Source organism: Raphanus sativus, chromosome 3 (genome assembly GCF_000801105.2).
Source record: "Raphanus sativus cultivar WK10039 chromosome 3, ASM80110v3, whole genome shotgun sequence".
NCBI classification, from domain to species: Eukaryota; Viridiplantae; Streptophyta; class Magnoliopsida; order Brassicales; family Brassicaceae; genus Raphanus; species Raphanus sativus.
This window is the reverse complement of record NC_079513.1, coordinates 19,687,281-19,704,884: the sequence shown is the minus strand read 5'-3', so window position 1 is coordinate 19,704,884 and position 17,604 is coordinate 19,687,281. Positions and strand designations below refer to the sequence as shown.

Here is a 17,604-nt window from a genome sequence, read left to right as displayed (position 1 = left end):
TATACCATAAAAAATAAATAATTATTTTAATTTCGAAATTTGCTTTGATTATTTTGAGAAAAAATTTAAAAAAAATATTGACAACTTAATATTTATATTTTAAACTTTGCATTAAATATTTTTAAAATTATAAATTACTAAAACTATTAAACATCCCATAATTTTTTTTGTTATTAGTAATTTTAAATTTTTGTTATAAAAACACAAATGATCAAAAATAGAAAAAGTGTTTGTTTGGATTAATGAAATTTATTTATATGTTTGCACCAAATTAATTATATACATACTAATTACTAAATTTAAAAACAAAAAATACATAAAAATAGTTTATATATAATATTTATTCCGTGAAGAGCGCAGATGATAACCTAGTATTGCTTAAAACTCAAATTCCTTATAGTTAACACTAAAAAGAGATGTTACACCACTTTCCAACTACATCCATATTTTGTTGGTAGTCTGTGAAAGAACATATAAAAATATCGATGGGAAAGAACATATAAAAATAACCAACCAACATAGCTCATTTTGTTAAAATCCCATCTTTCCTTTGAGCAAAAAAAAGACCATATAAAAATACTGTTTCTAAATCAACAACTATTTTGTAAATCAAATAGACTTTTCATATATAAAAAAAGATATATATGAAAAGTAAATCTGGCGTGTGTATAGTAGTTGTAAGACTATAAAATCTTGTAAACATCTATTCATTTTCTCCAGTTTGACAGATCTGCAGTGAGATCAGAAAGGCTAAAATCCCAGGGAATCTGATCAAATAACTCTGTGGTATCCCCAGCTCCTCCTCCTCCTCCATCTGCTCCAACAACATCAGCAGTGAACTCAGAATCAAGCACTGAAGTGTCCATTACCATGTCTGAATCAGCAAATGGAAAGTGTCCGCTTGATGCCACACAAGCTGGACTCACTGCCATCTCACCACTGCTTGGTGGAACCACTTGAAGATTTGCATCTTCCACGTTTCTATCAATCACCATACTTAATATTAAAAGAGAGATTCTTTAAAAAAAAAGGTTAAGACATGGAGATTTAACTATAACTGTGGGAGTTGTTGGTTCTTACTCATTCGTTGAGTTCATCCTCAATGGCTGGAGATGCGCAGGTGCAGGGACTCCGTTAACAACATGGCAGCTTGACATTGCGGTTGCAGCAGCGATATGGGGATGGCCTTGAACATGCATTTGAGGATGTTGTAGTACTGGATATCCTATTTGCATGCCAACTACTGTACTGCGAATAAACAACCGTGTTAAATAACAGTGAAACCGTACTTCTAAATATGCAAATTCAATTTTGTTTTTTGTCAGGTAACATAAGGGTGTTAGACTTAATTACCAGGTGCCATGGGATGCATTCCGTTTGGCATAGGTGCCAGAGGAATCTTTGGAGGAACAGGAGGATACTTCATGAGATGGTACTGGTGCTCAAGCAACTGATTGAATATAACTATTTGCTTCTTTAGCTTCAACCTTATGTAATAAGCCCTGAAAAACTCTGCGTTTCCTTCTTCTAGTTTCTGCCAAACTGTTTTCACAGATGAAACAAAAGAATGGTCAAAAACTAATTCATAACATGCAATGTGTGTAACGCTTCAACAACCTAGTATCCTACGGAAGCTCTCACATCCCACCTTCGGTACAGAGAATGGAGTTAGCCTAATAAGAATGGAAGAAAGGTTTCTGATGCAAAAAGAGCTTCTTACCCAAGCTAGTAAAGGCAGGTTCTATCCTTGCCCGAGTCAAGAGGGTCTTCACCACCTCTTCTTTGTTCATGTACAACTGAAGACATCTTTCTATCAAATTCTGGACCTACATCAATCATCATATGTTACACAATGACACACACACATAAATAGAGACAGAGAGATAGAGGTAAAGCCTTAAATTTTTAACAAGGAGGAGGTCGAATATTATATACTTACGAGTTCAATATCTTGTCTTGAGACTTTCCTACTATCATTGCTTGAAGCAGATACAGAAACGGCATCTTGTATAGGAGGAGCATCTATTGATTGGTTAAGTTTCTGTTCACCTTGGGACTCTTGTGAAGCTTGAGTGGAAGATTGTAGTTCCTGTAATTAAAATAACAAATATATTCTACTATTAACATTTCACTTTTTGGTAATTAAAAAGTAATGATGAGACAGCTTACTATAGACCCAATAAGAACTATTGCTTGAACTAGTCTTAGCTAGAAGAGAATTATAACCATTGTCCAGTTTCCTATATGAAAGTACTGATCTAACCATGAATAAGCAAGCTACAAGTGAAGAGGAACTACAATAGCAGAAGTGCTTGGATGAACATTGTATATTATACAAGAAACATGTTACCTGTTCGCTCTTCATTACTGCTGGACCTAAACTGCCTTGATGATGCTTCAGTCAGAACTCTACTCTTTAGCTCAACAACTTGGTCAGTTTCTTTGTTTTATAATTTTGAGAATCAAAGATAAACCTGAATAACAAGAAGAAGAAAACAATTAGCTTTATATAGGCCATAGTTCATCTACATACTAATACCTAACAGTTTGGTAGCTAAAATAGTCAGCTAACAGTCAAAGCGATACATTATATTAGCATATGCCAATGTAACAAGAGGAAAGGGAAAAGTCTTTTCCACAGTGATTGGTTATTTATCAAACAATAATGGGAAGTGAGTCCCTCAAACATTAGTTTAATAGTGTTCCAAATCCCAAAGTAAAAGCACATTACAGAATCTCTATCTATCTAATAATATATAACAGAAAAAACGGTATCATAAAGTTTAACCACACAAACTAAATTAAACAAAATAGTTAGCAGTTCTACCCAGTGTAGATTGTTTCACACTCACATCAACTATAACATCACAAGTTATAAAGTCTCAAACTTGCAAAAACCCACTATGAAATGTATTCAGATGATTTACATTTCTAATGGAGGTTTGATAATTAGATAATTCCACATCCCTGTTGCTTATTTATACTATGGTTTAGTTTTTTCATGGTTTTGAAGAAGCTTCCCTTCTCCAAAGTTAAAATTGTTGGGAAAATTGGCAAAATGTTCTCTAAACCCCAGAATAGTACACATATTTTGGATCATTACTTGATTGCAAATTTATTTTGTGTTTGTTTTTTTGTTATAAAGATACAACTTTTGTGCATTCAACTTTGATTCCTTTTTATAGAAGAGTCTAATCAATCAAAAAAATAATTTAACAAAAAGCAAGCAATCAACTTGTTTCAAAGCAAATGGTTTATCAGTCGAAGAGAGAGAAAAACACTCGTTGGACTTGAGTTCACAATCATAGTTAGAAGAATGAAACCTTTAAAAGCAACATAAAATTGTATCATAACTAACAAGAATTTGATTTAAGATTTAGTATCTAATTCACAACCCATATATTTCTCTGCATTGAGTTATAAACTGATTTTTCTGCAAAAGAAATAATGACTCTTTTTCTGGAATGAGAATTTGAAATATTTATGGTTTGATTTGATTGAGTTTTGTGTGTATCTTTGTCTTTGATCGATCTTGAAGTCTGAATTAGTGTTCTAGTTACGGTTTTTGGTTTTGAAAAGTGATCTTGAATTATGAATTAGTAATTGCAGTTTGCATTCGATTTCATTGTATCCCTTAACTAAGTATATGTCTTGCCATCGTCTTTCTCCTGAAATGCAGAGTTACTCTGCAACTATAACATAGCATTTTGAACCGAAGTCATTTAGAGAGGCTGTTAAACATAAAATATGGCGGGGTTCTATGAAGCACGAGGTTGTTGCATTGGAAGAAAGAGACACATGGGAGGTAACAACTTTACCTCCAGGTAAACAAGTTATTGGGTGCCAGTGGATATATAAAAACAAGTATAATGCTGATGGAACATTGGAGAGACCGAAATCAAGACTTGTTGCGTGTGGTAACAATCAAGAAGAAGGGGTTGACTATACTGAGACATTTGCACCAGTGGTGAAGATGACAACTGTGAGACTTGTACTTAGAGTTGCAGTTTCTAAAGGATGAGAACTCTCACAGATGGATGTTCATAATGCATTCTTGCATGGAGACCTAGAGGAAGAAGTGTATATGAAGTTGCCTCCTGGTTTTTCTTCTCCTGATGACAAGCGAGTGTGTAGACTTAAAAAGTCTATCTATGGTTTACGTCAGTCACCGCGATGTTGGTTCTCTAAACTATCTAAGGCTCTTCTTGAATTTGGATTCAAACAGAACTACAAAGATTACTCTTTGTTCACTTTGACACGCAAAGGAGCTTCTTTGTTTGTGCTCGTCTATGTAGACGACTTGATCGTTGGTGGTAATGACTCTGCACTCATCTCTTTGTTCAAGTATTATTTGAGCAGATGTTTTCATATGAAAGACTTGGGAGTCTTGCGTTACTTTCTGGGAATTGAGGTGTCACGAGGAAAAGAGGGAATGTACTTGTGCCAGAAAAAGTATACGCTTGATATAATTGAAGAGTGTGGTCTTCTTGGTTCCAAACCAGCACCAACACCAATGGAACAGAATCATAACTTGGCCAGGAATAAGAGTGACTTCTTGACGAAACCAACAACTTACAGAAGGCTAGTTGGGCGATTGGTGTATCTTGCAGTTACCAGACCAGAAATAAGTTATGCTGTACACACTTTGGCTCAGTTTCTACAACATCCTCGTCTGGATCATTGGGATGCTGCTCTCCGACTCGTACGGTATTTGAAAGGAGCGCCAGGGCAGGGCGTTTTTCTGAGTGCTGATTCTGACTTACATATTACTGCATTTTGTGATTCAGACTGGGCTGCTTGTCCTTTGACAAGGCGGTCACTCACGGGATATGTTGTCATGCTAGGAGGGTCGATTGTGTCCTGGAAAACGAAGAAGCAACATACAGTGTCTCGGTCTTCGGCAGAAGCAGAATACAGGGCAATGGCAATGACTCTTAGTGAATTGAAGTGGACTAAGGAGTTGCTCGAGTCAGTACGACAACGGTTTCCTATGTCTTTCTTTTGTGACAGTAAAGCAGCTCTTCATATAGCGGCCAATCCAGTGTTTCATGAGCGTACGAAACACATCGAGGCAGATTGTCACTTTGTACGAGATGCAGTTCAAGATGGCTCTATAGTTACTCATCATGTGAAGACAACAGATCAGTTAGCAGATATATTGACTAAGGCTTTGCCTACGGGACAGTTTAATTATCTGTTGGGCAAGATGGGCGTTCGAGACTTACACGCACCACCTTGAGGGGGAGTAATAGGATAATGATGAGTTTATACGGTTGTATAGATAAACTCTAGAGTTAGTTGAGATAATGTTTATCTCCTATATTATAGGGAGCTCTCGAGTGTATAAATATGATTGTAAACATTGAAGTTAATAACACAGAATCATTCTTGATATTTTCGCAGAAGTCATGATTTTGTCATGAACGTATTGTTTTTGAAAATTGACTGGATACATAGTGGTTGAGTGAAGTTTCTCAGAGAAAAGAAAATCATGATATTGATCAAATAATAGAATCAGAATTTCTGACATATTATAGTACTCGACTACTCGTATTCTAAACTTTTTTTAAACCCAATTGTTACTTGTGTGCAGAGATATAAAATTATAAATGATGCGAATGGTCTTTCGTCAAGATTTAAGTAGTAGCTCATCATATTTTTAGCATGAAGTAGTAGCTCGTCAGAAGTTACCGATCACCAACCAAGCGGTGGTTGACTAGCGATGATTCTTGAAGGTTTGGTATGTACTCACTATCTACATCAATTTTAAATTTGATTTTTTTTCCAGAAACTAAATTATTATTATTTGGTCAGTATATACTTGGATTTCAGTCTAGATGATTAAATAGACCGTAACCAAATATTTTTTGACAATGGCCAAAAAGTATTCCAAACTTAAATCAAACAATATGATACACTTTGGAATAATCCATTATGAAATATTAAATGTGTTCTTCTCGAAGCCGTGCGGATCAACCCGGATCAACCGACGAAAAACATATAAAAAGGGTTACTGATCACCAATCGACATACTTTCACAATACTAGTGTATAACGTATAACCAGCATGTATAATGTATATAAATATCTGCAATATAAAACGTACGAGAAAAGAAGTGTGAAGTGTGAACTTATATGGACACTTGAACCAAGTGACTTTAATGCTTTTGTTGATGAAATTAACTAGGAAGGATATGAGAGGAATATACATGATTCATGAATTTACTAGGTACATAAACTATTATCTGAACCTCTGAAAAGTAATGGTATTAAAGATTATTGAATGTGAAAACGAAGATCGTAACATTCCTTTCCAACATGGAAAAGGACCATGCTTTGTGGTGGTACCAAGTGTTTTTCTTTATAGGCGTAGCCGCGTAACGTAGAACAAGTTCATTTTTCTATCTCTCTATTCAATAATATCTCTTTAAAAAAAAATTCCTCAAAAGGTTAATCTCACTTATATAGATGTTCAGTTGTCAAAAATATTAGGCCAACCACTGAACATAGTAGACTAATGTTTTGAACGCATGTCGTTGGTATTGTTGTGTTCCTAATTCAAATTTCGGTGCAAAAAATGCTTTACACCATATTTCTAGTATTATCGTACGCAAGTTCCTGGCTAGAAAGAAAAATCTGTTCTATTAAGATAAGAACATGACATATCGATAAGTATTATATTCAACTACCTATATCATTTATTAAATGTACTATTCTATCAAACTAAATTAATATTAAACTAAAATATGATTACAAAAAATTTAAATATAAAAATTAAAATTTTTTAGAAAAAAATGAAAACAAAATATACCGTCCTTTGAAAGAACGAATCAAAATCTTATCTTTTGTATATTAAAAAGAAACACTACAACATTCTTTTGTAGACACGTGCCATCATCACAATCATTCTTAGAATCTTTAGAAAAATATGTTAGGTCCATCTAAATATATAATAAGTCTTTACTAAACTAACAATAAATTAATTTTAGTGTTCTTCATTATTTCCTTATATAAAAATCACGGAATTACCTAATGTGGTTTAAATATGTACGACAATTAATGATTTTGAATAATAAATATTTGATAAAAATTAGTCTATTCTCTATCATTTCCTAATATTATAACTTATTAAAATAAATTAAACAACCCAATAAACTATACAATAAAAATTTAGACTTTTATGTATATGTTATATTTGAATTCTTAAAAATGACTATAATAACTAAAATTATTAAAAATCTTAAATTATAATTTTGGTGATCCATGTTTAAAATTTATGTTATAACAAGATACAAATGATTACAAAATTATATAAGTATGATTCTTATTTAATAAATATTAATATATATTATATATATATATTATAATATAATATATATATATATATATTTGTAAAATAAATTATATACCATAAAAATAAATATTATTATTAAATTTCGAAATTTGCTTTGATTATTTTGAGAAAAAAATTGAAAAAATATTGACAACTTAATATTTATATTTAAACTTTGCATTAAATATTTTTTAAAATTATAATTACTAAAACTATTAAACATCCCATAATTTGTTTTTGTTATTAGTAATTTTAAATTTTTGTTATAAAAACACAAATGATCAAAAATAGAAAAAGTGTTTGTTTGGATTAATGAAATTTATTTATATGTTTGCACCAAATTAATTATATACATACTAATTACTAAATTTAAAAACAAAAAATACATAAAAATAATTTATATATAATATTTATTCCGTGAAGAGCGCAGATCATAACCTAGTATTGCTTAAAACTCAAATTCCTTATAGTTAACACTAAAAAGAGATGTTAGACCACTTTCCAACTACATCCATATTTTGTTGGTAGTCTGTGAGATACATATAAACGTAAATAGAAAAGGAAATAGATGAATAAAATAATGGTTATAGACTGATAAAAATTTTAAATGAAAGAATTTTCAATTAAATATCGATGGGAAAGAACATATAAAAAATAACCAACCAACATAGCTCATTTTGTTAAAGTCCCATCTTTCCTTTGAGCAAAAAAAAGACCATATAAAAATACTGTTTCTAAATCAACAACTATTTTGTAAATCAAATAGACATTTCATATTCTGGCTGATGGGCTTGAAGGTCTAAAAATGTTTAAGAAGAAGGCCCAGGCTTGTGGCGTTGATGAAGACAAATTAACATTGCTTTTAACCAAATACATTTGTGACCCATTAAGGAATCTCTCTGCGTTGATGAAATGGCGGAACACTCAAAACTCGTGTGTTTCTAGGATTGCTTCACAGTTTACCTTCCATGGAGATGGAGGACTTGATTGCTTTACATCTTTCTAGAAAGTGTGTATGATATGAATTTGTGTCACATGATAGGATATGGGCAAACATGCATTAAGAAAAATATTCGCCACAACTCTCTCAGCCCAGTTAACTCTCAAACAGGTTGGTATTAAATCAGTCTATGGTAGCTCTTTCTTCATGCTCTAGTATATGAAATTTATTCTAGCGTTTTTGTTCATAGAAACACAAAATAGCTTGACCTGTTGAAAACAATGAGCTGAAACTACGGTTGCAAACAATCTTAGCCGCACAACAGCTCCAGCAGCTGCAGATTCATTCACAGAAACAGTAACAACAGCTTCTGCATCATCGCCTTCTACAAAATGGAAATGCGGAGACTAGAAAGCAGATGCCAAGGCCAGAATGAGAACTGAGGAATAGTAATTTGATATTATGTGCACTTTAATGAGAGTTAATGCATCCATCAATTGCAGTCTAATGGATTTAGGGTTTAGCTAAGGGATGCCTTGGCCTACAGAGTATTGCTGTTGCATGGTAAGCAGAAGCCTTTTGTTGTATAATTGAGGAATACATTTGTATAGCTCAAAGAAACAAAAATGAGATATAAATATTAACCAATATTGCCACACCTCAACTTCAGCACTAAACAACATTGTTTTTCTTTTTCTTTTCTTTTTTCTTTTTTCTTTTTACTCTCAAACAAAATGGGCTTGGCAGCTTGGACAAAGCATTTTAGATGTTCTTTTAGACGGAAAAAAATATATTCTAAAATAGGATGTAAAGCATTAGGCTCTAATAACTCATGCGAGAGGCATACAAAACTAAACGACACTTGAAGAAACTTTGGGCTTTGCGTTTACACTCCAAGGTTTAGTTTATTTTCTTCCACCGTTTCAAGTTTCAAAGTTCAAACATGACTTGTCGATTATATAAAAGTTTCGTGCGTGGAATGGCCTTTCTGCTTGACTTCTGGATAAATCATTATAAAAGGAGACATTCATCTGGATAAATCATATCCATCAAGAGATTAAGCAAAACACAGAAACAGAAATGGACGAAATCAAAGCCAAACGCATAATCCTCCTCTCTATCATTCTTCTTTTCAGAGACTATTATTGTGTGTTCAGCTAACGAGCATGGCTCAAGGAATCTTGCAGTGGTGATGAAGCAACGGTTGAGAAACAGAGGGCCTGGTAATAATAACACAACGACCGCAGCTTCAACTACGATGTTACCAAGCTCCTTCCATGTCGGTGCTGCTTCGTCCTTCCTCCTCGCTTTCCTTTTGTAGTTCCTGTTTGTAGTGATTGTGTGATTTTCTGATTCAGAGTGATTTTTTTTAATGCTTTCTGTATATTGGATTGATTTTGTAAATTATATTCTAATGGTCTCAAACTCTGTTTGTTACTCATCCGTTGCATTGTGTTCTTTCTTGTCTATAAGAAATTAAAAAAGAAGTATAATGTCTTCATTTTGATCCACTTAATGATTCTCTAAGCATCTCTTTAGAGCCTGACTGGTCCCAACAGTGGAGCCTTTGGATCTTGTTGAGACCAAAGGAATATCTTAGCTAGAAACGCTCGAATCATCGGTCCATGCCAAGATCGGTCAGAGATCCACAGTCGCATTTCTCGTTCATATATTATTTGTGGTCTACTATTTGCGACAAGTGTCGTCTCTACATGTAACACCGGACTTTGACTTCTTGACGGATTCTATTGTTTTGTCTTTTTTTCTTTACTTTTCGACCAAACCTATAGTTTTTAAGAAGGACAATTTCTTTAAAATATTGAGAAGAAAATTAATCATCAAACAATTAATGGAGTTGGTAAATTAAAAAGAGCAAAAATATATTATTGGAAAAAATAGAACAAACGCATAAAAAGTGAGTGCGCGTAGAAGAGTGGACGACGGTGCTTGTTGGAGAACTGATGATCACGATCAACATACACGATCGCATAAAGTCAATGCCCATATACATATTGTTTTGCTTTCCCAAGGTCTCACTGTCCTCTTCACATGCCCGTATACATGTTGTTTTGCTTTCCCAAGGTCTCATTGTCCTCTTCACATCACATTGTTCAAAAGGTCCAAGTGACTATCTTTTGAACCTGAGCAACCTCCTGCTTCTTTTCTTAATCGCCGTAAAATGTATACAATTAATATGTATGATTTTCAATCTGTATGCACTGTTTAACATTGTAAATTGTCAAAGATATAAAAAAAAAAGTATATTTCTTCTCAAGAAACCAAAAAAGGAAAGCTTTGTTTTTCCCTTTTATTTTTCTTTTTTTTTTGGGTAACTTTGTGAAGTGAAAAAGAGAATGACGAAGATACAATGTGATGTATGTGAGAAAGATCCAGCTACACTGATATGTTGTGCCAATGAGGCTGCTTTCTGTGCTAACTGCGATATTTAGGTTCACGCAACCAATAAGCTCGCTAGCAAACAACAACGCCTTATTCTTAACTCTCTCTCCACCAAGTTCCCTCCATGCGACATCTGTCTTGTAAGAAAAATCCATGTTCTTTGTTTTTGTCTCTGTTCATGTCTGTATTTGTATTTACAGATATCTGTGTTTGTTTATCTATTTTAGTTATTGAGGATATTTTGTGACTGAACTTTTCTTGGCAGATTCGTTAACAAATATATGATGCTTAGATGTAACTCTAGTAAAAGGTTTTGAGTAGGATCTCAAGAAACACATGTTCAAGGTTTGCTTATGTAGTAGTCTCTTTCTTGTTTTCATCTTTGTTAACTTGCAGGCGAAGGCAGCTTTCATATTCTGTGTTGAGGACAGAGCTATTCTCTGCAGAGACTGCGATGAAGTTCCCGCTCTTTCTCACGTTTCCTAGAGTAGACCCATTAAATCCAATGTTTCCAACAAGAAGCCGAGGCTTAAGATCAGTTATGAAAAGATCACTTCCTTGTCCCTGACCTAGGCTGGATGTAACTTAGTAAGCTTATAAATATCACTTGGTTCGCATAGGTAACTTATCTATAAATGATAGGCTTAAAATTGGAAAAAGAAAAAACTTCTCTTTTTTATTGGCAACTGATGCCTTGAATTTGAAACATACGTCCTTTTAAATCGTTACATTAGAAGAAGAGGGAAAACAAAAACAGAGCAGAGTGCCCAACTTGATTAAACAAGAATACAAAAGCGGAAACAGATTACGTGCAGAAAAAGCTTTGCTTGTTTTGTTTTTTCTTATTTCTTTTCAAGAAAGCTGAGAACTTCAGCTTCTGAAGGAAGAGCTGGAATGGCTCCTTTTTTGGTTGTGGTGATTGCTCCACAAGCGTTTGCGAACCTTAGCACCTTTCTCAATCTCTCTTCGTCCTGTGAATAAAACCCCAATAATGAAGTTAGAACCTGTATATATTATCTTTAACCTAAAGAGGATGATACATTCAATGGATGCGCTTACCTCGAGAATGGAATGATCTTCGGCAATCTTGTTTAGGAGGGCACCAACAAAGGAATCTCCAGCTCCCGTTGTATCGACGGCGTTCACGTGGAAAGGGTCAACGGATCCACGGAAGTTCTACACAGTTTTCAAAACCCACTTTTAGTAGAGGTCACATAAGTCACTGACGTAGTAAATAAGCAAAAGTAGCTTCCTTTTCTTCAATAAACAGAGAACCTTAGAGATCACGACTTTTGTGACCCCTTAATTGATTACAGTATGCATAAGTTTTTTTTCTGAAGGGTCCACGGGAAAAGCTAATTCAATTTTTAATTAAACAGTTGGTGAGATCTACCAAACCCACCAACATCAAATTAAATAACCCAAATGATTCCTGCAGCATTATTAAGATCACTCTGTTCTGACTAGAATTACTTTTAATTAGATTCTCTAATTCTTTCCAAAAGCATGTTAATATAAAAGTAACTCCAGAATTATATTATATAGCACACTAGTTTTGCCTTCTGTCATCACTCAATGGACACAAAACCAAGAGACAAGCATGATGATGAAGGTGAATATAACGATGATGGTTAAAAGATGTTAAAATGTGTTTTACCTTGGCGTAATACCGGCAACCCTTTTCACCGAGAGTGACAAGCAAGAGCTTCAAGTTGGGATGCCACAAGGACATTGCGGTCTCATCATCGATCTTGTTGCTTCCAGTTAGAAACTCAAGCTCGACGTCGCTTACCTTGATGATCTCAGCCTTGTCCCAGATGCTCATGATCTGTGTCTTGGCTTCTTCCTTTGATGGCCACAGAGGCTCCCTGAGGTTTGGGTCGTAAGAAAGAAGAGCTCCGGCTTCTTTCGCTACCTCCATTGCCTTCAAGTGAGCCGACCTACATGGCTCCACTATTAAGCTTATTGATCCATAGTGAAAAACTTTAGCCTGCAAACAAATACATCACATTATTTACCAAACTTCAAAAAATCTAGTAAAAAAAAAGACAACTTTGATCACAAGGAATAACTATTAAAGGACCCATATTGATAATGATTCTTTGTGTGTTGAGTATTAACTACGATGTGTGGGGGTCAATCATTATCAAACTATTCAAGAAAAGCAAAAGGTTCTCTCCATCGAGATTAGCTGTAAAGGTAACAACTTTAAGCAAAAAAAATACTCAACCTGGTGATCAATTTCACCATCACCATAAAGATCAAGACTTTACCCTTACGTTAAACACATCAATGAACTCTTTAACAGTAGATATAAAAACATGAATGATCACCCCTAACTCATACGCTGATGGTTAGCATTAATAGACCAAAAAGGCAGATCTTTTATTTTCGGATGAAAAACTGAAAACTTTATTTTACTTTTTCTTTTGGTTCTTTCATTTTGGGATAATAAAAACAAAAAACCAGGTCGTTCCACGAATCACGTGACATCACGTGGATCTATGCTCGCTCATTCATGGGATCAAGATTACGACCCCGCGAAAAACAAAAAAAAACAAACACGCAGTGAGACCCAGAGAAAAGTCACCGTCCGTGAACTTAGCACTATAACACCACATTGAATACGAGATCATCTCCTACGGTTTCTAATAGCAATCAATAATAAGAGCACGCTTCCCTATACTACACGTTCACGATCAAGATCTACAAGTCTCCTCTTAGATCTAACATAATTATTATACGATTATATATACGTACGGATCTGATGAGCTCGAGGTCGAGTTCATCGGGACGGAGAAGCATATCGGCGCTAGGGTTCCGGTAAAACATAAACTCCCGATCTCCGTCGGCCTTCAACGTCACGAACGCCAACGCCGTCCTCGCTCCCGTGTCGAAGTTGATGCCCCGATCCTCGACGCCGTTTTTCCTCAGGATCCCGGCCAGCATGTGGCCGAACTCGTCGTCGCCGAGTTTCCCGACGAAGGCGGATCGTCCGCCGAGGCGGGAGACGGCGATGGCGACGTTGGCGGGAGCGCCTCCGGGTGCTTTGAGGAAGCCGGGGGCTTCGGCGAGGGAGACGCCGGACGCGGTGGGGACGAAGTCGATGAGCATCTCGCCGAAGCTGACGATGAGCGGTTTCTCGCCGGTGGAGGCCATATCAGATCTGTGGTAAGGATTGAGATCAAATCGAGGAAGAGAGAGTAAATATAAAATGAAGGAAGGGAGGAAGGCGAGGAGTGTTTATATAGAGTCTCGTCAACTGGTGAAGAAGCTATAGACATTTCATATTAATTTAATAATTGTATTTTTTTGTGGATTTTGTTATGAAATATCCGTAATCTAGAAAAAATATATGTAATTTCCAAAACCATGAGTTTCTAATAAAATGCAAAAAATCTGGTCAAAATCTTACTTACCTATTCCAACCTTTGCCCGAAACTTCTCTGTTTTTATTTTCTCTCTTATCTAAAACTAAAAGTTCAAATAATCGTATATCAGTAGTGTTTTTTTTTTTTTATCAACTATCAGTAGTCATTTATTACTACTCATAATCCATAATAATGTTGACGATTAAAGTAAAATAACAAAACTTAATCACTGCTAATTATTATGTTGATGACCAGAGAAAATAGTAAATTTATCCATGATGTGTGTGATATTTGTCAGGTTGACGGGGTAATGACAAAACGCTAACAAGATACTCTCACGTGTTTAAAAAAAAAATTCAGATTTTTTTTTGCTTTAACTGTTTCAGTTTTGATAAGAAATAATTTCTTATATACTGAAACATATAATTATATTTCTCAATACTTATTTTGCCATTATTTTCATACATATTAAAAATAATTAATTAAATTTACTAAATATTTCTATTTACTTATTTCGTAAAGCATAATTTAAAAATCAAATTTTATAATACAAGAAAACTAAAATACTTATTAATCTATCAAATACTGAAAGTGTATAAATAGTGTATATATCAAATAAAATAATTTTGTTCTTTTAAATTAATTGATCAATTAATACACAAGATTCAGATACCAATTTGATATATATCAAATAAAATAATTTTGTTCTTATAAATAGTGTTATTAGTCAACGAGAAGAAGTTTGGGAGTTGTATGTACCAATTTGGGATGATTACATAAAATATTATCTCGCAAAAATCTTGAAAATATTTAAAATGTTACCAAATGAAATGATTCACGTCACAGGCCTGCTCAGTGCTGACAAGTTGAATTAATTTAATATTTTCACTAATAGGACCTAATAGTAATAAATCATTCATGATTAAATTACAAAAAAAATTCTGTGGATTCCCCTGTTTGGTTTTATAAAACCAGCGGAGAATAGCAAAAAGTCATAAATGATGATAGTCTACTTCTTTATTTCCCATCAGTGGCTTTCTTATAAAGTTATAATAGTTTGTACTTTTTCAATTAATAAGATCTACTTCTTTAACATTGTTATTTTATAAAATAGAGGAAATATACAATTCATATATTCACACACACCAAATTCAAATAAAACTGAACAAGAATGAAATAACAAAACATGGATTAAGAGTACTGTTTTCAAACCAACCCTGATAATTCAGTGAAACAAGACTCCTCCTTGTTATTGGTAAAAACCAGACAGATAATTTCAACCATTACAATTTTCATTTTGTCCTCTCCAATAAGAACTCAGCATTTCACAAAAGATTAGTCTGAAATTTGATTCGTCATTGTCTGGTTAAACAAAAACCATGTGCACATAATTATTTTGTTTTGTCTCAAAATATTAGCACAGATTCCCAATGTTATTGGGAATAAAACATAGATTTGATGTGTCATCATACATTGTTACATCTAAAAAAAAAAAGAGGCTGCAAAATGAGGAGGTTTGTCATGTCGTTCTGTTGACCTCCTTGTTGCGCTAGTTTTGGTGGTTATCTGGTCATGGACGATTAAGAGTTTGACCGTAGCTGATTCACGCAGCCAAGCTGCTCCGACCGAACCGCTTGATGTGAACCGTCCCATGTATTTTGAGAGGTAGAACCGTGCGTCTGTTCCCCTCAAAAGCGCTTCAACCGCTGGCCTAAGTGCTCCGTCTCTAACCACTTTGATGTGTTCCCTCAACCAGTTAATATGCTGCCACAAAACAAAACAAAAGTGATTAATTAGCAAAAACATTTCAAATATTCTGAAACAACCGCATCAATTCGTTTAACGACCATGTTATATCGGCAACTAAGCGGAAGAGCTCTAATACCTGGAGAGTTTAGATAACTCATGACCTTCACAGACAATGGAGCGTATGTTAAGCAATCAAACATGGACCATTGCGAATGCAGCACCAGAAAAAACAAGGTGCAAATCCAAGCAAGACAGACCATAAGTTCTCCCAAACTTGCCTAGATCTCTCCTCAAGCTCCACCAATTGCGCCTCGTTTCCGTTTTCAAAAGCAACCAGCTAGTAACACACAAAAATCGATTCCAAATGAGTTGCACCCTATATGATACAAAACATGTCGACAAAATAAGACTCCTCAGAAAAATGAAGCCACACAGCGAAACACACATACTGCTAAATTGCGAATCTTATGATAACCTCATCAACTAGGTCATATCTTTCACTCCATAAGTTTAAAAGAGAGACAAACCTGCGAATCTTAGAATAGCAGAAAAGGTTACTACTACATTTGGTTTAATTTTCAGCTGATGCATTTTGCGGATAACTTCCAATGTAGAGGATAGCTCTTGCATACACTTACAATCTTCATTAGCCGTTATTCTCTGATGGTTAATTGCTCAAATTATATGCATTTACCTGATCATCCTCTGTTTCAGCCAACTGACTTAGAGAAGGAAAAGAGGACGATCCAACTTCTAAGGTACTAGCTCCACCATCTCTATATATAAGCTTACGTGTTCTTTAAGATTATGAACAGTCTAAGTGACTAACCATAGAGAAAGATACCTCTCTCACAGAACGAAACTAAGAACTGAAATTCGGAAAAAAACCAGAGGCAATTCACACAAGATAACTGAGAAAAAAAAAACAGAACCTCCCAAACTCTGTATTAAAGTTGTTTCTCAGATGAAATTGACTAAACGTCACAAGATAATACAAAAACTCAAAAAAAAAAACATAAATTGAACTTTAATTAATGATACTCTTCTTGTTCCCATTCACCACCTCATCAGGAATCACTTTAAGATGCTTCCTCTGCTTAGACTTGGCAATCTTCTTCAACGTCTTCGGGTTCGTAATCTTCTGCAGCTTCGTCCCCGTCCTCAAAACATTCTCCGCCTTCCTCTTCTCCCTCTCCTCCTTCTTCTTCCTCTTCTCCACCTTGTGGCTCCGTATCTCCTCCTTGAGCTCGTTCTTCCTCTCCTTGTACGCCCTCTTGATCTCCCTCTGCCTCTTCATCTCCTCCAGATCCGGCCCCTTGTTCCTCACGAACCTCCCCGACGACCTGTGCGTCCGCGGCGTCTTCCAGTTCCGCCCCGACACTTTCCCGGCTATCACGCCGTCGTACGTCGGTCTCCCGATCGCCACGGCGGCGGCGACGGGTTTGTCCGGATCCTCCGAGGAGGCGACGGCGCTGCGTTTCGCGGATGGAGGATTGACCGAATCGATGTCCATCGAGGCTTCATCGGCGGCGGCTTGTTCCTGAGATTCGCGTTTGCGTTTGGCGGTTTTGCCGCCGAATCCTTCGTCGAGGCACCGGAAATCTGTGGTGCAAGCCATTTTTCTTCTTCTAGGTTAAGTTCAAGAGGCTGTGGTGAGGTTCCTAATCCTAAGTGATTTTTAGGGCTTTTGGAGCTTTTTATAGGTGTGAGAGGTAGGAATCCGGTTTTTGGATTGGCCTCCCGTTCAAAATCCAATAATTGAACCGAACCGGAATCTCGATGTAAGTCGATTACTCTGGTTTAATTGGTGCA

General features: G+C 35.3%; 3 protein-coding genes and 1 pseudogene across 3 annotated transcripts; 1 reads left to right on the top strand and 3 right to left on the bottom strand.

The window, feature by feature from the left end:
* Positions 1 to 488: 488 nt before the first annotated feature.
* On the bottom strand, positions 489 to 2,932 carry LOC108816262 (uncharacterized). The gene is made up of 7 exons (XM_057004661.1): positions 2,828 to 2,932; positions 2,351 to 2,474; positions 1,940 to 2,089; positions 1,721 to 1,826; positions 1,354 to 1,542; positions 1,081 to 1,243; positions 489 to 981 (listed from the first exon to the last, which is right to left on the bottom strand). Exons 2-7 carry the CDS (start codon positions 2,363 to 2,365, stop codon positions 708 to 710), a joined length of 897 nt encoding a protein of 298 aa, XP_056860641.1. The 5' UTR covers positions 2,366 to 2,474; positions 2,828 to 2,932; the 3' UTR covers positions 489 to 707.
* A 6,371-nt stretch (positions 2,933 to 9,303) lies between these two features.
* LOC108846729 (uncharacterized) lies at positions 9,304 to 9,713 on the top strand (annotated as a pseudogene).
* Positions 9,714 to 11,322: 1,609 nt separating this feature from the next.
* On the bottom strand, positions 11,323 to 13,896 carry LOC108847449 (probable fructokinase-1). Its single transcript, XM_018620693.2, has 4 exons — positions 13,433 to 13,896; positions 12,330 to 12,662; positions 11,732 to 11,848; positions 11,323 to 11,643 (listed from the first exon to the last, which is right to left on the bottom strand). The coding sequence occupies exons 1-4, from the start codon at positions 13,829 to 13,831 to the stop codon at positions 11,515 to 11,517; spliced, it is 978 nt and encodes a 325-aa protein (XP_018476195.1). The 5' UTR covers positions 13,832 to 13,896; the 3' UTR covers positions 11,323 to 11,514.
* A 2,820-nt stretch (positions 13,897 to 16,716) lies between these two features.
* Positions 16,717 to 17,471, bottom strand: LOC130509177 (uncharacterized). The gene has a single exon (XM_057004896.1). The coding sequence runs from the start codon at positions 17,408 to 17,410 to the stop codon at positions 16,820 to 16,822; it is 591 nt and encodes a 196-aa protein (XP_056860876.1). The 5' UTR covers positions 17,411 to 17,471; the 3' UTR covers positions 16,717 to 16,819.
* Between the last annotated feature and the right edge of the window lie 133 nt (positions 17,472 to 17,604).